The 24,573-nt window shown below is 41.6% G+C and overlaps 1 protein-coding gene across 3 annotated transcripts in view; it reads left to right on the forward strand.

Annotated features, from left to right (window-relative positions):
- The first annotated feature begins 15,436 nt into the window (after window positions 1-15,436).
- map3k4 (mitogen-activated protein kinase kinase kinase 4) overlaps window positions 15,437-24,573 on the forward strand; it is a 216,237-nt gene continuing 207,100 nt past the window's right edge. For 2 of the 3 annotated variants that reach the window (XM_060916493.1, XM_060916494.1), the window contains exon 1: window positions 15,437-15,651. In XM_060916493.1, the coding sequence (XP_060772476.1) occupies window positions 15,629-15,651 (23 nt within the window). In that variant the 5' untranslated portion in view covers window positions 15,437-15,628. Of the gene's footprint in view, window positions 15,652-15,781; window positions 15,959-24,573 lie in introns of those variants that run through there. The other variant, XM_060916495.1, reaches the window with a different exon arrangement.

Consider the following 24,573-nt stretch of genomic DNA (forward strand, 5'->3'; position numbering starts at 1 on the left):
AAATGTTTCAGAGGGATGAGGCATCCAAGGAGGAATCTACACCCATTCTCCCAAGCCCCTGTGTCATTGCTGCCCTGACCTGGGACATCAAGGAGCAGGTTCGAGAGGCCATCAGGGACCAGCCAAGCCCCAGCACTTGCCCCTCCAACCGTCTCTATGTCCCAGCCGGTCTGAGGTCTCAGGTCATTCAATGGGGACATGACTCCCACCTGGCCTGTCACCCCGGGGTCACACGCACCCTCCATCTGCTGTCTCAGTGGTTCTGGTGGCCGTTGATGAGGAAGGACATCCAGGATTTTGTGAGAACCTGCCCCACTTGCAACCAGCACAAATCCCCCAGTCAGCCCCCAGCCAGGTTACTCCAGCCCCTGCCAGTACCCATGCATCCCTGGTCCCATGTCTCCCTGGATTTTGTTACTGGTCTTCCTCCGTCGGAAGGTAATACGGTCATCCTCACCATTGTGGACTGTTTCAGTAAGATGACCCACTTTGTGCCTCTCTCTAAACTGCCAACTGCGAAGGAGACTGCCCAGGTTGTCGTCTTTCGACTCCACAGCCTGCCCAGGGATGTCGTGTCTGACCGGGGACCGCAGTTCTCCGCCAGTTTCTGGAAGGAATTCTGCCACCTCCTCGGGGCCACTGCCAGTCTGTCATCTGGGTTTCACCCACAGTCAAATGGCCAAACAGAGCGTATGAACCAAGAACTGGAGAAGGCACTTAGGTGTGTGGCTTCATGCAACCCCCACGCCTGAGCTCAACATCTGCTCTGGGTGGAATATGCCCACAACTCCCTCACCAGTTCTGCCACCAGACTCTCCCCCTTCCAGTGTGTCTATGGTTATCAACCACCTCTGTTCGCCAGCCAGGAGGGAGAAGCCACCTGCCCGTCTGCTCTCGCCTACATCCGCCGCTGCCGCCGCACGTGGGCCCAGGCCTGCACCGCACTCCTGAAATCCAGTACCAGCTATGCTATTGGGACTAACCGGCGGAGGACCCCTGCACCTGTTTACCATGTCGGCCAGAAGGTATGGTTGTCTGCTCGAGACCTACCACTGCAGGTGGAGTCACGCAAATTGGCGCCTCGCTACATCAGACCCTTTCCCATACAGAAGGTCATCAGTCCAATGGCAGTTCGGCTGCTGCTGCCCAGGATCATGAAGATACATCCCACCTTCCACGTCTCCAAACTCAAACCGGTGCACGAGAGCCCCCTGGTCCCGGTAACACCGCCGCCCCCTCCCCCATGCTTCATTGATGGTGGACCTGTCTACATGGTCCAGCGACTGCTCCGCTCGCGACGAAGGGGTAGGGGCATCCAATACTTGGTAGACTGGGAGGGTTATGGTCCTGAGGAGAGGGCATGGGTCCCTGCTGGAAGGATTCTGGATCCGGTCCTCATCGCCGACTTCCATCGACTACACCCTGACCAGCCCTCCATCCGACGGGATCGACGTAGGGGTTCTCACCGTGCGGATCCACTTCCGGACCCTGCCTCTGCTCCAGTGTCCGAGTCTGACACTGAACCGAATCCTGGGCGGGGGCTCTTGGATGACGAGTCTTCCGACAGTGAAGATGGTGCGGAGGCTATGGACACTGACCGGTCAGAGGAATTCTGACCCTCCACCGGTATTCCCCCTCCTCCTGCCCATCTTGGTGGCTCTATGTCTAGGGACTTCTGGAGCCGTCCCTTGGGGGGGTTCTGTCATGGTCCTACCTGTGGTTTCCTCTCTTCAGGAAACCACTCCTTCCTCTCCACTCTGTATTACCTGCCACGCCCGCATGCTCCTTCCCCATCAGGCTCACCTGTTGTCAGTTACCATCATTAACCCTCATTTGACTTTCAGTGGCTGTCATTGGCTGGTTCCAATCACCTGCTCCCTTCCCTGTGTATATTTAAACTGCAGTCCTCCCAAGCTTCAGTGTCAGATCGTCTTTCAAGGCATCGACTCCGTCTACTCTTCAGCCCTGGTAACCTGACCCTGCATTTCTGTCCCCTTTCTCGCTACCTGACCTGTGACTCTGTGTTTCAGCCTGTTCCCAAACTCCTGTCTGTCGTGCTGTCCTGTCTGTCTGCTGAGAGCCTGCTCGCTGGGAGACCGCCTGAATGCCAAGTGCTGTCAGCTTACTACTCTGACTACGCTTGATCCCGTCTGATCTCAGAAGCTAAGCAGGGTCGGGTCTGGTTAGTACTTGGATGGGAGACCTCAGACGTCACCACCACGCTCCCACCAGCCATCCCTGTCTCTTAGTCCTCCTGCCACTGAACTACACACACATCCTCCCAACTCCCTTTCCCCTGCTATCAATAAATTCAACATTTAACTTGCGCTCTTGGATCCTCGTCTGTTTGTCCTGACAGAGGCAAGTTATCACTCCTGCTCCTCACCTCTGCCTACAGACAGTGAGCCTAGTTTATCTGCTCACCTTTCTCTTTTATCAACATATGCACAAGGGTTCTCTTCACAAAGAACACAACCAAATCCAACCACAAACACAAGGCCTTTAATGCAGACAATATGAATTCTACCCACTGAGCAAAACCCATATAAAGCCTTTACTGGCAGAAACTGTTGAGCTGCACATGGATACTCTTCTCAAACAAAATACAAACACAAAGTCTTTATGCAAACAATATGAATTCTACCCCATATAAAGCCTTTACTAGTGCAAAAACTATTGAGCTACACACAAGTTCTCTTCACAAACAACATAAATACAAATACAAGGCCTTTATGCAGACAATATCAATTCTACATACTGAGTGAGACCCATATAAACCCATTTACTGGAGCAGAAACTACTGAGCTGCACATAGGTTTTCTGATGTCATGAATATGAACCACCTGTATCCAGGTAGTGAGGCTTATCGCTCCTGTTCTTCACCTCTGCCTACAGACAATGAGTCTACTTTATGCCATCTGCTCACCTTTCTCTTTTATCAACATTAGTTCATTGCTTATCTTTCAGGAGGGCATCACTGTGTTATAATAGAATGTGTGTGGTGCAGGGGAATCACTCCTACTCATGCAGAATTTGATAAAACTGGCTCTGCTTACCGTATTCTCTATCACGGCCAGCAGTTTCCCCGGACACTGTACTAGTCTACTGTTCTAGGTAGATTGGAAATTGTTATTGGAGTTAAAGGAACAGCTCTTTTATGGCTCAGATCTTATTTGACTGATCGATATCAGTTTGTTGATGTAAATGTTGACTTCTCTACACATACTAAGATAACGTTTGGTGTTCCGCAAGGTTCTGTTTTAGGCCCATTGCTTTTTTCTTTATATATATGCTAACTTTCTTTATATATGCTATATGCCATAATAATATTTATGATATTATTCATAAACATGATATTAGCTTCTACTATTATGCTGATGACATACAGTTGTATGTTTCAGCAAAGCCAGATGAAAGACTCCAGGTTAATAAAATTGAAGAATGTGTGGAAGACTTTAGACACTGGATGCTTATTAACTTTCTTCTAATTAATTGTGAGAAGATAGAAATACTTGTGCTAAGAAAACATGCAGCTAGGGGTAAGCTTTCTGATTACAGTGACTCTAAATTGCTTTTCTGTTTCATCCTGTGCAGCAGTAAAAGATCTTGGTATGATTATTGACTCCAGTCCTTCATTTGGAGCCCATTACTAGGCTATGAGGTTTCTTTCATCTCAGAAATATTGCAAATATAAGAAATATAATGGAACTCATTTATCACTGTCACATAGATAACAGTGCAGATCCAGGTACAGAACTCATCATATGACAGGGTTCACCTGTGATTCATGAAATGTTCATATTTCGCCAACTGCAGCATAAAAATGATTGAGCATTGATGAATGTGGTGGCTTTAAACCACTGTCATTTAAGTGTCACACCCCTATATATTCTCTTGGTTTAGAGGCCACATCCCTAGACTTTATGACATGGAGAGGTAAAATATGGCCAAGAAGAGAAGCTTCTCTGCATTTGAAATAGAAGTTCTAACATCACAAGTACAGTTGAACAAATTATTTCTATTTGGCAGCCTGAAAAGTAGTATCATAGGACATCAGAAACATGCAGTATGGAAAGAAATCACTGCTGTGGTCAACAGCATTGCCGTCAACAATCAAACTCCAGCTGATGTTTAAATATTTAATTTATATCTCTGTGATATGTATAACCTATAATAGTAATGATGTAATTAGCAAACTAGCAAATCTTTACATGTTGGTGAAGAAAAAATGGTCAGATCTGAAACTCATCACCAAAAATGGCATGCCTGTAGAGTTTCTTTATTTCCTCATTTTAATGTTTCAGGCCTGTCATTGACAGGCACTAGCGTAGGGGTCTCCAACTTTTCTGGGACTGAGGGCTACCCGAAGGATGAGAAACTATATGGAGGGCTAGTCATTCAGAATAATTTACTTAAAATAAATGAAAGGCTTAGCATCCCTTTAAAATAAGACTATGTAGGATTATTTGCTTTTAATTAACAATAATCAAGGAATAGAAACTGGCATTTTAACATGAAAATTTTAATTATGAATAATCATAATCTCAACATATCAATACTTTTAGGAATTATCAACTTTTTTTTGCAAATTCCAAAGTTTAATTTATGCTAACCCTTATTAGCTAATGCTAATAAGTTAATAATGATAATAATGAACATATTCTGTTGTATTTTGTTGTTTCTTGTAATCTCATGTTGGGAAAGTACATGTGCCCTCTTTTAGAATTATACGCACAAAAAATTCCAATATTCTCACTGCAATTAATAGCTGTTACATAAAACAGGTCTGGAAATGCCAAAGGCACAATAATAAAAAGGCTATAATTTTCCCTTTTCAACACACAACAGTTCTGTGAAAGTTAAAACTATTCAAAATCCATTCCTTAGAAAACTGCAGTGTAACAATAATATAACACTTGCACTTCTAACACAACATACAAGCTGAAACTTTTAATTGCATCCTTAAATTATTTCACCTTATTGCAGATTCATAACATTCAAGAAATCATTCTCTTAGCATTCTCTTAATATTCTTTTCTCTTTTAAGTTTTAAAATGTATTTCATGCATTGATTTTTGCATACGAATGGTTCCTAGTGGGAAGCCTGACACTGCATTGAGTCCACCAGTACACTGTAATCAGGGGTATAGCTTGACACAGCAACTCTGATTGAATCTTCAAGGCGTATATCAGTTAAGCAAGTTCTGTGTTTGTTTTTAAAGAAATTCATGTTAGAAAAAGCTGACTCACAGAGATATGTCGAACCAGACAGACACGCAACTTTCAAGGCTACTGTGTGCGCACCTTTGTATTTTTCTGAGTCCACAAGATACCAGAAGTTTGAGGACCTCTGGTGGGCTTTGAGATTAATGTCGTTTTGCAACGTAGTGATTTCCATTTCAATCTCATCAGCATTCAAGTTGAATACTTCACCTAGTTGTTCAGAAATGTATGTGATGTCACATTGCATGAAAGGATCAGCAATGAATGCAACACAAGGCTGCAGTTTATCAAAGTCATGAAATCTTTCTTCAAATTCTTGCCCAAGTCTAGATATTAGCTGGGTGTACTTTTCTACAGCCCCGTCTAAGGCTACAGACGCAGGGGCATTTCCATTCAAAACTGACTGCACAGATGGAAAGTGCAGGAATTTCTTACTTTGCAAATGCACAGAGAAAATATTCAGCTTTGCTCTGAATGCGTTCACAGCACTGATCATGTCTGATACATTCTTACCTTTGCCTTGCAGTTCACAGTTCAAGTGATTCAGTTTCCCTGTGGTGTCTGTCAGAAAGGCAAGGTCAAGCACCCACTCAGTGTCCTGGAGCAAAGTCGTGTCCTGCCCTCTGGATTCCATGAACTCTGATTTCGTCCAGAAGTGACAAAAAGCACTGCAGAACTCTACCCCTGCTGAGCCATCATATCTCTGTGTGCAGCAAGAGGTCACCGTATTTAGCTGACAACTCCTCCAGAAGAAGTTTGAATGCCTGGTGTTGTGTGGCCTTCGCATGGATACTGTTGACAATCTTCATGACCAGAGTCATGACGTGATCAAAACCCATCACTTTGGCACAAATTGCCTGTTGATAGATGATTCAGTGGTAACTGAGGAAATGGGGAAAATCTGGATCGCTTCTGCAGCGCGCAGTAAGACCAGAATGACAGCCAGTCATCGTGGGGGCTCCGTCGGTAGTTACCGATACCAACTTTTGAAGTGGGATGTTTTTCTCTGTAAAATAGCACTTTATGGCCTCGTAGATGTCAACGGCCCTTGTTGTGGTTTTCAGGGGCAGCAAAGTAAGCATCTCCTTCACAGTGAAATCACTGAACACCATTCTGGCAAAGACCATCAGCTGCACCATGCTGGTTTTATCCACCGACTCGTCACATTGGATGCTAAAGTACCTGTATGTACTCGTGTCACCGTTCAGCTGTTCCACCAAGTTAGTGGACAATGCTGATACTCTCCTGGCAATGGTGTTGGCACTTAGCTGAACATCCGCAATGGCAGCGAGGATGTCCTTCCCATTCCTGTGATCTTTAAACAAAGTATCTGCAACCACTGACATCACCCCTTCGACCACCTCTCCGTCCAAAAATGCCTTTTTGTGCTTAGCCAGGTAGTGTGCTGCTCTGAAGGAAGCTTCCGTAGCCACTTTCGATTGCTTTGCCAGTTTGGTGAAAAAAGACTGTTGTCTGCCCAAAGCTGCCTTGAGTTCATGAGTCTTTTGAGCATGTAATGCGTTGCCTAGAGGGAAGCTAGCATCGAATGTTCTGTGGCATGTAGAAAAATGTCTCTCCACATTGTGTCTCTTAGCCAAGGCTATGGCAGCTCCACAGATCAGACACACACAACATTCACCAACTTGAGTAAAGAAGAACTCTTTCTCCCATTCATCCTGAAAGTGGTAAGTCTTCTTTTACTTGCTCTCCAACATCGCATTTAAACACTTTTACAAAATTACCTTTACAGAAAATTTACAACTTATCGCACTGTGTTGATCGCTATCCACTGGTGGGCTAATGACTGAGGACTGAACACAAAGGGGAGTTGGTGCAGTGGCATAGTAGGCTAAACTTTGATCCAGCAAAGAAAATTATATATATTAGGCTTCTATTTTAATTTTAAAAATGTTAGGGGGATTTTTAGAAAATACTTCTGAATTAAACTCCAAGGCATCTTAAAACATGAAAACAATAAAAAAATATATATTTTTAAATTACCAAATATGATTTTAACAGTGCAGTAGTCACTGGTTATTTTTAGAACAATCCATCGGGGGCACCTCCCAGGCTCCCAGCGGGCTACCTGATGCCCGTGGGCACTGTGTTGGTGAGGCCAGCACTAGTGGTATTCAGTCTTTGGCGACACAAACTGGCCTGGAGCCCACCCCACAGAGTCAGGCTACTGCAAACTGTGTGTGTGAGAGAGAGAGAGAGAGAGAGAGAGAGAGAGAGGTGTCCTCTGCCCCCTGTGCTGGAACACCACCACCCTGGATGCCTTGGGAGATGAAAGCAACTTAATTGCCACTCATCACTCTCCATAAAATAATTCCTGTGCTCCTGAAAAACCTTCTCTGTCTTCAAACAAAGCCAGATGTGCCATTGTAGAGATTTGATGACTGGAAAAGCTCTTGTTAAAATAGGTGACTGAATAAGCATCTAATCTATCACAGTGCAAATTGGTTAGCCTACCCATTGCTTTTAATTGCTTGATTTTAATTTTATTGTTTAATTTTATTATGTCACCAGTAGCCTTTCTCAAAATGAAAGAGAAATTAACCTTATGCTTAAAAATGTTAATTCCATTAATTGCAAACAAATTTAAAATACTTATTTAGCCTATGTTAGGGATATACAACACATAGCTGATGTAGGCCTTTTCAAAATAATATATTTTTAAGTATTGTTATGATACATATTTTTAAGTGATGAATATGTGGCTGCATATGCTTAGATGCCAGCGAGAATATATGGTCTAATAACAATTCTCCACTCAACCACTATTACTACACTGCACCACACATCCATGCTGACTCGGAAGATCGCATACATGAGGTGAGACAATGTGAGATTGATCACAACCTCCACTTATGTCCACACCGATAAATGCCAAGCTTTGTGTGGAAATGACTGTACATGCAGTTGTTTGTTGTATAGCAATTTCGTTTCGTAAATGAAGGCCAATCTCACTACATGATGTAGAAAAACTAGCCATCAAGTCAATTTATTTGTACAACACTTTTAATAATAGGCATTGTCACAAAAATATAGATTTTAATTTCTCTAATATGCATAGAGAAGTCACCACTGACATTAACAAACTGATTTAGCCAGGACAGGGCCATTCCCTTAACTTGAATGACATTTTCTAGTCTATCAAGGAGAATAGTATGATCAATGGTGTCAAAAGCTGCACTAAATCAAGCAACAGAAACAAGGAGACACAACCTTGAGCAGAGGCCAGTAGAAGGTCATTTACTACTTTAACCAGTGCTGTCTCTGTGCTATGTTGAGGTCTACACTGCAAAAAAATAACATCTTAAGTTAGAATTTCTTGAATATAGTTGAAATAATCTAATATTTCCTATTAGAAGAATACAAGACACCAACTCTAAGATTATTAAAACTAGTTCTAGATTATAACTAACTTATTTCAAGATGTATTGTTGAGTAAAATTATCTGTCCATGCAGCAAGATAATTTCACTATTATAATTTTCTTCTCAAAATCAGTTTTAATTTTTTTTTTGCAGTGTAAATCCTGAATCATACATTTCATGAATGTTATTCCTATGTAGGTATGAGCATAACTGCTGTGCCTCAGCTTTCTCTAGCATTTTGGAGATAAAGGAGAGGTTTGACACTGGTCTGTAGTTGGACAGCTGACAGGGGGTCAAGGTCAGGTTTTTTAATCAAGGGCCTGATAACTGCTAGTTTCAAGGATTTAGGTACATAGCCAGTGCTAAGGAAGAATTGCTTATTTTTTAGAAGAGGTTTGATTGCTTCTGGTATTATCTATTTGAAGTATTGTGGATCTAGTACAGCCCTGTGATGACCTGGCGACTTGTCCAGGGTGTACCCCGCCTTTCGCCCGTAGTCAGCTGGGATAGGCTCCAGCTTGCCTGCGACCCTGTAGAAGGATAAAGCGGCTAGAGATAATGAGATGAATGGATCTAGTACACAAGTTGAAGATTTTGATGAGAAAATTAGTGAAATTAGTTGGGTCTCTCTAAGGGGAGTAAAACAGTGCAATAGTTGATCTGATATAGTTATTGTGACAGTGGGGGCATGGTTGAGCATCAGCTGTGGGCAGCGAGGAGGCAGGTAGAACCAGCAGGTAACACATGATGAGTCTCACCTGCATTTGATTACTGGCAATGTACTTATGTGTGTCTTCTGTAGGTTCCAGGTTCGAACCTTTCTGTGTCGAATTTACATGTTCTCCCTGTGTCTGCATGCATTTCCTCTGGGTGCTCCGGTTTCTCCCACAGTCCAAAGGCATGTAGTTAGGTTAACTGGTTGCTCTAAATTGCCCATTGGTGTGAATGTGTGTGTGAATCTTTGCCTGTCTGGGGAAGCTGCGACAGGCCTAGCAAGCTGGCGGTAGATGAAGTGTGCTCAAGATAGATGCAGACAGCCTCATAAGAGGTTGGCAACTAACAGACCAATTGGCCTACAGGGTATCAGGGTGAGTGAGTGTGTCTTCTGTGTTCTTTCAGAAAAGAAGCCAGTAATCAGAGAGAGAGAGAGAGCTGAGTTACCCAGTGCTTGTGAAAAGTGAGAGAAACTAAAGTCACTGAAAAGTGAAATTAAAGAAAAATAAAATGTACCTTGAATTATCAATTCCCCCCCCATTCCCTGAGCGTTCCCTGAGCTATTTTTTGCAAGTTTTACACTGGTGAAAAACCCAGGAGTGAGGAGAAAGCACTGTCATGGAGTCCACACCAGTTATGGAGATACTCCAGATCCTCATCAGCAACTACCAAGCTCAACATCAGGCCCTCATTGCGGTGTGTGCAGATCAGGAGCAGTGCTTCTGGGCTCTGCTCCAGGCCTAGGCAGAGGACCGGCAGGTGATCTGGAGCCTGGCTCAGCTAGTAAGTACTCCAGCAGCCACTCCCGTGGATACTGCAGCCAAACCCCACATGCAACTACTTAAGGTGGTGCAACATGGGGCTGCAGAATGATCCAGAAGCATTTGTGGAGCTGTTTGAGCATGTCGCTGAAGCATGCTTGTGGCCGACCTAGCAGTGGGTGGTCCGCCTATTGCTGCTCCTGTTGAGGGAAGCCAGGTTGGAGCTCAACAGCTCCCGGCCACCAACCTGCTGGAGTATCCAAACCTGAAGCAGGCTATTCTGCAGGGGGTTGGTCGCGCACCGGAACAACATCACCAGTGCGTCTGTGCATTGGCATACAGTGAGATGGGCTCCTTTGTCCAACAGCTCCGAGACACTTGTCGACAGTGGTTGCTGACTGGAGAGTGCGACAATAAGGACATCATTGACTGAGTGGCAGTGAAGCAGTTTGTCGTTTGACTGCGAAGAATAACTTTGGCCTGGCTTCAGTGTCACCACATGGCGTGGCTGGAGGAGGCAGTCTGGCTGGACCATCTGGCAGTGTTTCCAGGAGCAGGCACTACCCCCCCCCCGTCCCTCCCCTACCCCAGTACCATGGAAATGGGAGCCAATTCCCCTGAAGCCCACTCCCTGAACCCATGTCACACCCCATTTCTCCTCACCTCCTTGTACCTGTGTGCCAATACTGCCACTATCTCCCTCTCTCTCTCCATAGGTGGAACTATCCATTCTCACCAAGATTGGGACAAAGTTCAGGCAGGTCTGCAGGCACAGCGGGAAAGCTGGGCATTTCCGGGACCAGTGTCTCCTTAAGAAGGTGGGGATTCTGATCTGCATTCCTGAAGCACTTCAGGCTTCCCCTGATTGAGTGGGAGCATACCAAGTGGCAGTGAGTATTCAAGGGGGTACATACCGTATCAGGCCTTGGTGAACTTGGGTTGTAATTAGACCACAATTCATCAAAGTCTGATTCAATGCGGGGCATTGGGAAATGCACAATTAGTGAAGGTGAGGTGTGTACATGGGAATGATCACAAGTATCCACTGGTGCTCGTCACTATCCAGTTCAGGGGTGAAAAGCATAGTGTGGAGGTGGCGGTTAGTCCTCACCTCACCCCTCCACTAATCCTGGGGACAAATTGGTCGGGGTTTAAAATGTTAATAAAGCACTTGTTTGTAGAGGGGTCTTACTGTAGTGCACCTTGGGGGTATTTCATTGCAGCATTATCTGGGGAGAAGGTCCCAGGGCTTCATGTCAGGGGGTCACAGAGGGTGGGGAGGGATCTGCCCCTCTGCTCAGATTTCCCTTCGGGATTTCCTGTAGGAGAAGTTGTAAGACAAAACTCTGAGGCACGCTTTTGGCCAAGTGAGAGTAATCAATGGTCAAAACCTTCAGTCTAACATTGCACTCTCCTACCCATATTTTTTAGTTATTAAAGATAGGTTATATTGAGTGATGCAGGACACTCAAACATGAGAGAAAACAACCTATTTGCTGGTCCAGAAAAGCCGTAGGGAACTTTTATTCCATGCGGCTCATCATAATCCCATGGTGGGGCATTTACAGTGGTGCTTGAAAGTTTTTGAACCCTTTAGAATTTTCTATATTTCTGCATAAATATGGCCTAAAACATCATCTGATTTTCACACAAGTCCTAAAAGTAGATAAAGAGAACCCAGTTAAATGAAAGAGACAAAAATATTATACTTGGTCATTTATTTATTGTGGAAAATGATCCAATATTACATATCTGTGAGTGGCAAAAGTATGTGAACCTTTGCTTTCAGTATCTGGTGTGACACCCCCCCCTTGTGTAGCAATAACTCCAACTTAACGTTTCCGGTAACTATCAGTCCTGCACACCGGCTTGGAGGAATTTTAGCCCATTCCTCCACACAGAACAGCTTCAATTCTGGGATGTTGGTGGGTTTCCTCACATGAACTGGTCGCTTCAGGTCCTTCCACAACATTTCAATTGGATTAAGGTCAGGACTTTGACTTGGCCATTCCAAAACATAAATGTTATTCTTCTTTAACCATTCTTTGGTAGAACAACTTGTGTGCTTAGGGTCGTTGTCTTGCTGCATGACCCACCTTCTCTTGAGATTCAGTTCATGGACAGATGTCCTGACATTTTCCTTTAGAATTTGCTGGTATAATTCAGAATTCATTGTTCCATCAATGATGGCAAGTTGTCCTGGCCCAGATGCAGCAAAACAGGTCCAAACCATGATACTACCACCACCATGTTTCACAGATGGGATAAGGCTCTTAGGTTGGAATGCAGTGTTTTCCTTTCTCCAAACATAGCGCTTCTCATTTAAAGCAAAAAGTTCTATTTTGGTCTCATCTGTCCACAAAACATTTTTCCAATAGCCTTCTGGCTTGTCCACGTGATCTTTAGCAAACTGCAGATGAGCAGCAATGTTCTTTTTGGAGAGCAGTGGCTTTCTCCTTGCAATCCTGCCATGCACACCATTGTTGTTCAGTGTTCTCCTGATGGTGGACTCATGAACATTAACATTAGTCAATGTGAGAGAGGCCTTCAGTTGCTTAGAAGTTACCCTGGAGTCCATTTGTGGCCTCGCCGACTATGACATGCCTTGCTCTTGGAGTGATCTTTGTTGGTCGACCACTCCTGGGGAGGGTAACAGTGGTCTTGAATTTCCTCCATTTGTACACAATCTGTCTGACTGTGGATTGGTGGAGTCCAAACTCTTTAGAGATGGTTTTGTAACCTTTTCCAGCCTGATGAGCATCAACAACGCTTATTCTGAGGTCCTCAGAAATCTCCTTTGTTCATTTTGAATCTGAAACAGTATGGCCTAATCTTGTGTATGTCACCCCAGACAAATCTTTATTTTAAACAGTTGGAAAACCATTTAACAATAAAAAAAAAATCAAAATGCTTGCATGTTCTGCACAATGTGTTAACATGTAAACTGTACTCACTTTTGAAAATGACTTAAAAAGAAAAAAATTAACACATGGTACTTGGTGTTGTCTCTTGAAAAAAAAAACAATGCAAATGATCGCTGCCTAATTAACTTTAGAACATTTAATAATTCAGTCCTAACTAGTGAAAGTGATATCCTTAATAGTAAGAATGCAGGTTTTACTTGACATAATTTAATTTTCACTTGAAATAATTCAAATCTAAATATCAGAAATGCAATTTCCACTTGTAAAAAAAAATTCTTTATATCAGTAAATGTAATTTTCACATGTGATATTTCAATTTACCATTATTGAAAATTAAATCCTTACTAGAGCGGTGGCTACAATTATCGACAGTCCATAATTATTGACACCTTTTCAGATTTACCAATAAAAAACAATTTTACAAAGGTGAGTCTCAGTTACAACAGTTATTATTGGTTAATTAATCAACCAGAAGACCCCCTTCGCCCTTTGATCTTGTCGTCTGATGACACAGCTCGTTACCTGAGATGGATTTTTTTTTGTGCGATCAGCAATTTGAGGAAAACCTGGACGTTATCATCGCAGGTAAGCATGGTGGAAAGATCGTGGAAATGTTTTTACTTATCATATTCACCGATATTTCATGATCTCCTTGTCAAAACCTACTTTGTTTCTTACTCTTTTATTTGACAGTCGTCATTTTGTATCTAAACACGCGTTTGAGAAGTCATGTGAGGTGTCGTTAATAGCAATCACTTTCACCATTATTGACACCATTATTGACACCCTGTGGAATTAAGTGACATTTACAACTGTTCTGCATCGATCTTTGTTGAAGTAGATGAATTACTTTAGAACAATAAAAGTGCTGTGATTTATAATATTTTTTTTTCTGATTCATAACAGGATGTAATGCTTATTGGGTATTTAGAATCCTATTGCAGTAAATAGGATATTAGATTGGATTGGAATTAAATTAAATTATATATAAATATAAAAAATTACATGCTTGAAATATTCAGATTTTTCTCTTCCATTCAGAAAACAATTTTTTTGCAGTTTGTTGTAAATATCTACCACATATTACAATATCAGTAGACATTTTATATTTTGGTTCGAGGAATGACATGAGACCTTTGACCTGGATTTTCATGTGGTTTCAATGTCAATTGCCTGTTGAGATTTATTGGTAAACTACAAAACTAGAAATTAATACAAACAACAAGAAATGATTAACAAAATGTGATCTGAGAAAATACTTAGAAAGTGGGTAGAAAGTGGAACAAAAAGATTCTCTGACTCAGGTTAAACATTATCAGTTCATTTGTTTACAAACATTAGAATTACTTTCTCATTTACACAAGCACCAACATTGATGTATTTATCTACAAGATATTTTGTACTCAATATAAGTCTATGTAAAACAAATTTTAAAAACTATGTTTTGTTAACTTAATACCACATACCATTATTATTATTATTATTATTATTATTATTATTATTATAATAAATAATCATCTGGGTGTCAATAATTGTGGAATGGTGTCGATAATTATGGAATGGTGTCACGTGATCTGATACGCTAAGTATTCAACTCTTTCTTTTTCCAGTGAAAGTTGGAGTAATTATTCATGCACAATTTACGTATTGAAAGTCTTTTCTACTTTGCAACGGCTAAAAGATCGTTAAGGTGTCAATAATTGTAGCCGGTAGGTATAGATATATATCAATTGTAATTGATCTAGATAGTTGAATTTTTATGAGCGAAAATAAAATTTCCACATGCAGAAACAATATTCCTGATATCTAGAAAGCCACGGTTAATATCCAACAACTTGCCATAATTCTGACTTTTAAAAACTTGAACTGCAGATATCTTGAATTCGAATTGTTACGAGTGAAAACTATATTCTTACAGGTAAAAATGAAATTGTGACTTGTGACACTTTTATGATTAAAAGCTAAAATAAAATGACTTGCCAAACCATCCCTTTGTCAAAAGTGGACATAAAAGAGGAGTAATGCAAACAAACAAACAAACAAACAAACAAACCCCATAAGGAAAACTTGGTATTGCTAAATAATTATTGCAAAATGTTTTTTTGCAATAAAGTATTTCGCAATGCTCTCTGTCTCTCTATGTGAGATGTAATTTTATTTGTCTCAAATAAAAATCTCAGTGGAACTCCATGTACCAGAGTTCTTTCAGAATAGAATACCTTTAACTGTCATTGCACAAATCATTCATTGCACGATTCATTCACTTTAGTAACCGTTTTATCCTGGCCAGTACGACTTAATTCCTTATTTTTAGAATAAAACATTCTTCTGTAACAAGTATTTTGGGGTTAGCCTGACCAAACAGTCGCCTATCTTTAAGGGTTGCCTTTGTACTGAACGAGTTGCCGTAGTAGCAATGATTGGCACTCCCTCATAGTCGTGGAAATATGGCGTCCGGGTGCGCACAGCCGAGCTCGAACTCTGCAGACGGATAGTGAAACTGCATTCCGGGAACATTTAACAGAGCTGTACTTGCAAACAGCAAATATAGAATCGATTATTTTGTTAGGTCTGACATGTTTGAACCCATGCACAAGTAGCAAAAGTCATCGTGGCACTGGCCCGGCATGGAGCCTCCAGGACAAGGCAGGTAAGTGCAGGAGAGAAGCCAGTAGATTTGTGTTCACCCAGCCGGGACCTGTATCGTGCTAAATAGTGCTCCGGGCTAACTGCTGTTAACATGGTAAAATAATGCTTGTGCGCCTGCGCGATCGGCTGAAAGACGCTTCCTGCCAAAATGTGCTCTGAGCACAGTGCACCGAATCGAATTTTGCGTGAAAGTTGAAAACTTTTTTTTTGAGGCGAAAAATGGCTGTTTCTAAAACACATGCATGCATGCATGTATTATATTTCGAGGGGAATTAAAAATTGATGGAAGTGCCTGCCCTGTGAGAAAGGTAATCTGCATGATCATGGTGCGGTCACTAGAAGCTAGCTAGTTAGCAAGGAATGACTTGTAGTTGAGCATGTTCTTGTCACTTTCCCCCTCCTTGGCCTTATTTAGCTCGGTGGAGTTATAAGTAGCTTGTTTGTTTCCCGTAAATCTGATAAAGGTTATCTCATCCCATGCAACCATGTTTGTATAAACTTTTTGTTGTGTGTATTGCATGCATAATTCATACTTTCCGTTAAAACTAAAAGGAAAAATTTAATTTTAAAAAAATATTTATTCCTCTTATTCAACTGCTTTGGGCGGATTGTGAAAAGACCAGGGATCCGACAGCGGGTTTTGTTAGAAATATTGTGAACCAGAAAACCAAACCCTCGGAATCGCCCCTGGAAATGTGAACACCATGAATGCCTTAATCCCACATAGATACCGTAATGTTTCAAAGCAGAAATTACGGTAAGGGTTGTTTTACAATCAGGGTACGCAAGCTAAAAATCACATTTAACACTTATCTTCAATATCAAAAGGCTTGACTAAATAAACTTGGTTGTTTATTGTAGCCCTGTGATAGCTCTATTTACCATGCAAAAAAAAATTGGTGATGACGTTATTTTTGGTGAATGTATGGCAATATGTGTCATATTTAGCAAAATTACTCGTGTCATTTAGAAAAAAGTGCTTTTTTTGACCACAGGTAGCTCCAAAAGGGATGCACTTAAATCATTCTTTATACCATAAAACAAATATTTGGTTCCATATCATTGGAAACATAGTTAAGTATTAATGTTGAATGCCAGTAAGTTTTCAGACTATTTTGATCAAATTAGTATGTAATTGTGTAAAAAAAAAAGTCCTCTCCGAGACAGCTAATTTTTCAGTATAAAATAACACATCTAAAATGATTATTTTCATCCTAAAATGCGGCCAAGATATTGGGACATAAATATTAGAGACAACTAACACAAAGCTGACAGCCTTATATTTAAAAGCACTATGGAAGTAGTGGATTCTGAATTGTCAAAAAAAATGTCCTCTCCAAGAATCACTTCATTTTTGACAAGGAGTCTTTGATAACATTTTTGCTACTTTTCTTTATCCAGGGCTCTATGTTAACTTTGAGACATGGTTGCCCATTCGGGCAACCATTTGTAGAAATCTGGTTGCCCGAACTCAGAACATGGTTGCCCAAATGTTACATATTATTATTATTATTATTATTATTATTATTATTTTATTTATTATTCAACCTTCTCAGATGCTGTCTGTATCAACAAGCATTGACACTAGCGCTCTGTGCGAGTAATGCGGTAATTAGTCATGTAGTGAAGGACATACCAATATTCAGTCCCCCCAGGATTTCGCGGGCCTTTTTGTGATTGTTGCGGGCTAAAATGTCTGATGTTGCGGGGGGTTTTCCAAAAAATTGCGATGAAAGTTGCGGTGTTTTTTAGGTTTTTGTTGCGATTACATTGCGGGAGGAAGTGAAAGTTGCGAGGAATTATTGTGATTTTCTCTTTGTGATTTAAAATTGAGTGACATGTTAAATATTAAGTTATTACTGAAAAACTATTGATTAAAAAAACAAAGACACTGAGAGATGGCCCTATAAACAACTTTACCAATATAAAAAATTACCAGGACTACAAAAATGCAGAAAAATAGGCTTTACTTATCCAAATGCACCTGTTGGTTCAAAAGTTTAAAAGTGCATAGAACCTCACAGCACAACATGAAGTTACCTTAAAATATAATATAAATGCCTCAGCTTTCATGTAAGAAAAAAAAACTATTAATACTAGTACTGTGTGCAGGCAGTCTTTTCTGAAGACTAAATTAAACAATAATTATAAACTAACAAAATAAATGGCTCAGGCTTCATAGAAGAAAAAAACCCCAATTTGAACAGGATTTCACAGTATGATGCTAAAGCTGCCTAAACAATGGAAAATAAAATACCATTTTGGCAAAAGTGTTGGCATCCATTAATTTCTTGTATTAAGTAAAAAAATAATGTAAAGTGCACACAGTCCTTCACTGTAAACATAACACACTTTCAGTAACAGAATTTAAACCTATATAAACACTGACTCGCACATCATGCAATGTTGCCAGATACTGCTGATGTTTTCCAGCCCAAAATATTTTCAAAACCCGCCAAAATGCACTTAAAACTGCCCAATCTGGCAACACTGCGCACATGCTGCTTCTCTTGAACGTATACACGGAAGTAAGGCGGAAGGTAGTTTGTCGACGTCACCTCAAGACGACGCCAACGATTGGTCAAATTTGCGGGAAAGTTGCGGTGATTGGATATAATTGCAACACCGCCCTGAATTCACGGGGATTGGTTGAATTTGCGTTGAAGTTGCAAATCGCAACATCGCAAAATCCTGGAGGGTCTGAATAGAACACTGAATATGCACTACGCGATAATTATTAGCAATGGGAAACTGCATTGCGAGCCCGCGATGTGCAAATGTGAATTCCGCTAGTTGTTGAACATCTTGTAATGATAACATGTAACATAACATAATCTTTCCGAGTCAAACAATCGCAAATCGTGATGGAATTTCAGCATAATATGAATGAATAAACATCGTTTTTCACGCAAGTTGACATATTTGGGTAGTTGCCCGATCGGGCAAGCATTTGTGAGAGTCTGGTTGTCCGAATCTATTGAATGGTTGCCCTGGGCAATCGGGCTACTGTTAATGTCGAGCCCTGTTATCTTATAGCAGATTACACAAAACTACCATACACGTAAAAAATTATCTGAAATCTGTTCTTTAACTTGTTCTTCACTTAAAAACTGGTACAAGAACCAGTTTGAATCAATTTGAATTTTGGACCCCTGTGACACAAACTTTGTACCCTGATTGTAAAACAATCCGTAAACCATTTGGTACTGGTTCGGTTTCATGTAAGTAGCTCGTGCTTGAGGGACGCATACCGTCCTTTCTTTATTGATGGTTGTAAAAATGTATGTGTTTTTTTTTTTTTTTTTTAATTTGCGAGAGTTTTGTTGCAGATAAATATAAATTTTTTTTAAAAGAAGAAATTTAGCTTGTGAATCAGCAGCCCTGGATGTGTGCAAAAGGCAGTCTTATGTGTTTGTATGTTTTGCCGAAATGTAGTATTGCCCCGGTAGAAGATGTATTGTCAAGTTATATTGAGCTAAAGTACTAAAGGTATTTAGCATTAACGACTTGTCCAGGGTGTACCCCGCCTTTCGCCCGTAGTCAGCTGGGATAGGATCCAGCTTGCCTGCGACCCTGTAGAACAGGATAAAGCGGCTACAGATAATGAGATGAGAGATGAGTAGATCTGAATATTGTAGAGGATATCGAACAACATCCAGTAGATGACCCGATCGCTGAAGGTGAGCTGGATCAAGCTGTCAAAAATACCAAACTAGGGAAAAGAAAGTCCTGGTCCAGATGGAGTGTTACCTGAAATCCTTGTGAATGGAGGTGCCCAATTAAGAGCCTTTCAATTTTCAATCATAACTGTCTTCTGGACAATGGAAAACATCCCAACTGATTTGACTGACCCTAACATAATGATACTTTTCAAAAAAGGCGATAGAAGTCAGTGCGGTACTTGCACACTACTAAGTGCCGTTGGAAAGGTGTTTGCTGATATTATTTTGCAAAGACTCAAACTGGCAAAAATATTTTATCCACACTCTGTCTGGATAGAAGCACTATCGACGGTATTTTTACACTTAGACAATGGATGGAAAAACTCAAGAGAGCAGCAAAGAAATATGTACATAGCTTTTGTTGACTTCACCAAAGCCTTCGACACTGAACTAGGATTTCCAGATCAGAATTATCAATAAGTTATATACAAATGTCCATGCAAGACTCATCGTTGACAGTGAACTTACAAAACCTTTTGACTACAACACTGGTGTTAAACAAGGATGTAAACTAGCTCCCACACTTTATTGGCATATATGCAGCTGTTCTTCTCTGGCTTGCGTACAAGATCAAGAACACTCACAACATCAAAATCAGGTTTCGATGTGATAGTGACTTATTTGACCTCAGAAGACTGAAGAGTAAGACTAATTCTCACCACATACATCAGAGAGGCACAATACACAGATGATATAGCAATCTTCAGTGACCTCCCTGCTGGTTTACAAATTCTCCTCACTGCATAAAAGATGGGTCTATGCATCAACACCTCAAAAACTGAAATTATGTGCATTGGACCAGAAGCCAAATTTTTCATCGATAGCATGAACTTGGCATGGGCGGCATGGCGGTGTAGTGGTTAGCGCTGTCGCCTCACAGCAAGAAGGTCTGGGTTTGAGCCCTGTGGCCGACGAGGGCCTTTCTGTGCGGAGTTTGCATGTTCTCCCCGTGTCCGCGTGGGTTTCCCCCACAGACCAAAGACATGCAGATTAGGTTACCTGGTGACTCTAAGCCCATGTTTACATTAGACCGTATCAGCGGATCATCAGATTAACGTTTTTAAAACAATTAGTGTGCACACAGCAACACCAATACACGATTTGCGTGCACACAGCAACACCAATACACGGATACGCTCGGCTCCGCAGGCATCCTGCGCTCCAAATCACTCCGCCCTGAACAGCGAGTGCCCTCTGGAGGGTGCGCACTCCGGCCCTGCGCAGCTCACAGAGTGTGCGAGTGAAGTGCACGAGCCACGATTCGGGACTGAGCCGCTGTGTGTGAGATCTTAGCGCATATCACTTACCACTTGCAAGTGGAAGGATGGCAAGCCTAAAGACAATCATAACTACACAATGGGCAGTATTTGCATCAGTATTTGCAGTATTTTCATACTTTTATACTCTTTAATGAAAGGTGATATAAGGCGGAAGTCCGCGCCGTTTTTCAGCAGTCGCGTCACATGACCAACGCCAGCGAATCAGGAAGGTGGATGTCACAGTGACGTTGTCCAATGACGACGCCAGCTAGAGCTCAGCACAGCGTATCCACGTATTCTCAATGTTTACACAGCACCAGAGCTGACACGATCTGGATTGAATACGTGGACCCTGGCGGATTCCCATTTCCCGGCGTTTCCAGGCGGTTTAATGTAAACGGACAGTGCATCCGCGAAGAAAACGAGACAGATACGGTCTAATGTAAACTTGGCCTAAATTGACCATAGGTGTGAGTGTGAATGGTTGTCTGTGTCTATGTGTCAGCCCTGTAATGACCTGGCGACTTGTCCAGGGTGTACCCCGCCTTTTGCCTGTAGTCAGCTGGGATAGGCTCCAGCTTGCCTGCAACCCTGTAGAACAGGATAAAGCGGCTAGAGATAATGAGATGAGAATGAGATGAGCATGAACTTAAAGGATGTCAGTAGTTTCAAGTGTCATGGCAGCTACGTAACTAATGACTGTTTAATGAAGGAAGAATTAACAGCATGTATTCAAGCAATATTCTGTCCATCCATCTATCTATTCATTTTCTTATACTTATCTGAAGTCGGGTCGCGGTGGCAGCAGGCTAAGCAGGGTATTCCAGGCATCCCTCTCCCCAGCAACGCTTTCCAGTTCCTCCTTGGGGATCCCAAGGCGCTCCCAGGCCAGATGATTATATATTATATATATCTCCAGTGTGTTCTGGGTCTACCCTGAGATCTCCTCCCAGTTGGACATGCCCGGAAAACCTCCAAAGGGAGGCACTCAGGAGGTATCCTAATCAGATGCCCGAACCACCTCAACTGACTCCTTTTGACATGAAGGAGCAGCGGCTCTACTCTGAGATCCCTCCAGATGTCTGAGCTCCTCACCCTATCTCTAAGGGTGAACCCAGCCACCCTACGGAGAAAGCTCATTTCAGCTGCTTGTATCCCTGATCTCATCCTTTCGGTCACTACCCAAAACTCATGACAGTAGGTGAGGGTTGGCTTGTAGATTGTAGGGGTGGGTATTGCCAAGGACCTCACGATCCGATACGCATCACGATACTTGAGTCACGATACGATACGATATTGCGATATTCTACATAGTTCACTGAAAAATGTAAACTGCATTATGCATCTTAAAATCCGAGTTGTATGTACATCAGATGATGGTGATAATTCATGGGACAAACTGAGTCAAAACAATGTAATTCAAATTATCCATGCCATTTTATCGTAACTATACAAGCGCAAGTTACAACACATTTGCAGGAACAACACACTGTCTGAAACACATTGAAAAGTGCAGTGTGCATCTTAGTCTCTCTGAGCACAATTATGAAACAAAGTGCAGTGTGGGTCAGTGTCCACACACTGAAACTGAATTGAAACCTCAGTGAATCATGTTTCTTCTGAACTTTGAGTAAATACTCAAAATAAAATGCAGTGTCTTGCATACACTAAAATTGAAAATGCAAAATAAAGAGCAGCTTCTTGCCTTTGGCCTTAAATGACAAAATTAAGTTCACAGTTACAGTAAGTCACACATCACTGAAGTAGACGGGAGGACTTTGGCGCTGTCCAGTGTAGTTTGCTTCGGGTCGGGTTTCGGTGGCTCCGGCTGAGCTAATATGTCGGGGCGGTGTCGTGCTAAGTAAGTTCGCAAGTTTGTTGTGTTACCTGAATATCTAATTGGAGCAAAACAGGTTTTGCAAAGTGTGTCCTTTTTTTTTTTTTTTGTCCAGCTCAGTTTTTTTTTCTCCTTTCCTTTGGAATCCAAAGTGCCTCCAAACATCTGCCTTAAAGTTCGGCGGCGTCTCTAGGTTTACGTTAACAGCCATGCTTGCTTGTTTTTTTTCCTCACTGCAACCACCGGGAAAAAAAGAGAAGACGAAGAGTGCCTTGCAGTGAGGTAGCGGCACAGCGACACCTTGTGGAGCGGAGGTGCGGAAGTCGTACTGGATTTACAACCCGTCTGAAACATGATTTATTATTTGAAAAAATATCGATATTCAAATTGAGTATCGATATTGAATCGGAAGACAAAGTATCGCGATATATCGCCGTAATCGATATTTTTGCCCACCCCTAGTAGATTGACTGACTGATAAATCGAAAGCAGTATCCTATGCATTTGGAAAATTACGCCATTGAATTTTCGACTCGCATGACCTCACCATTTACACCAAAGTAAAAGTCTACAATCAATGCCTTATACCTCTACTAATGTACGGTAGTGAAACTTGGACTCTGTACAAGTCAACAGCACCATCTAAGGAGAATTCGAAAGATAAAATGGGACCATTACATCAGCAATGAAGTTGTTCTCACTAGAGCATGTGTGGAAGATCTAGAAATAAAACAATGTTGGCGAGGTAATTTGTCCAGAATGAACAATGATTGACCGGTAAAATCCCTATTGTATGGTGAATTAACTGAAGGAACACATTCTGATGGTCGACCTAATTTAAGTTATAAAGATGTGCAAAAATGCTCTGAAATGTGGTGATACACTTAACCAACGGAAAGCAAAGGTAGAGGACTGAACAGAATGGAGACAACTGATTTGTCAAATCCGTGATGAACTGAATGAGAAGAGTGTCAGTGTATACGAGAAGCAGAGGGTCAAGAGGAGAAGGAAAAAGAATACACCAAAGAAAATCATGAACTTCTATATATTAGTATATACAGTTGGGTCCATAAATATTTGGACAGAGACAACATTTTTCTAATTTTGGTTCTGTACATTACCACAGTGAATTTTGAACAAAACAATTCAGATGCAGTTGAAGTTCAGACTTTCAGCTTTAATTCAGTGGGTTGAACAAAATGATTGCATAAAAATGTGAGGAACTAAAGCATTTTTTAAACCCAATCCCTTCATTTCAGGGGCTCAAAAGTAATTGGACAAATTAAATAATTGTAAATAAAATGTTCATTTCTAATACTTGGTTGAAAACTCTTTGTTGGCAATGACTGCCTGAAGTCTTGAACTCATGGACATCACCAGACGCTGTGTTTCCTCCTTTTTAATGCTCTGCCAGGCCTTTACTGCACCGGTTTTCATTTGCTGTTTGTTTGTGGGCCTTTCTGTCTGAAGTTTAGTCTTTAACAAGTGAAATGCATGCTCAATTGGGTTGAGATCAGGTGACTGACTTGGCCATTCAAGAATATTCCACTTCTTTGCTTTTATAAACTCCTGGGTTGCTTTGGCTTTATGTTTTGGGTCATTCTTCATCTGTATTATGAAACGCCGACCAATCGGTTTGGCTGGAATTGAGCACACAGTATGTCTCTGAATACCTCAGAATTCATCCGGCTGCTTCTGTCCTGTGTCACATCATCAATAAACACTAGTGACCCAGTGCCACTGGCAGCCATGCATGCCCAAGCCATCACACTGCCTCCACAGTGTTTTACAGATGATGTGGTATGCTTTGGATCATGAGCTGTACCACGCCTTCGCCATACTATTTTCTTTCCATCATTCTGGTAGAGGTTGAGCTTGGTTTCATCTGTCCAAAGAATGTTCTTGCAGAACTGTGCTGGCTTTTTTAGATGTTTTTTAGCAAAGTCCAATATAGCGTTTTTATTCTTGAGGCTTATGAGTGGCTTGCACCGTGCAGTGAACCCTCTGTATTTACTTTCATGCAGTCTTCTCTTTATGGTAGATTTGGATATTGATACGCCTACCTCCTGGAGAGTGGTGTTCACTTGGTTGGCTGTTGTGAAGGG

This window comes from Neoarius graeffei, chromosome 3 (genome assembly GCF_027579695.1).
Source record: "Neoarius graeffei isolate fNeoGra1 chromosome 3, fNeoGra1.pri, whole genome shotgun sequence".
In the NCBI taxonomy this organism is placed as follows: Eukaryota; Metazoa; Chordata; class Actinopteri; order Siluriformes; family Ariidae; genus Neoarius; species Neoarius graeffei.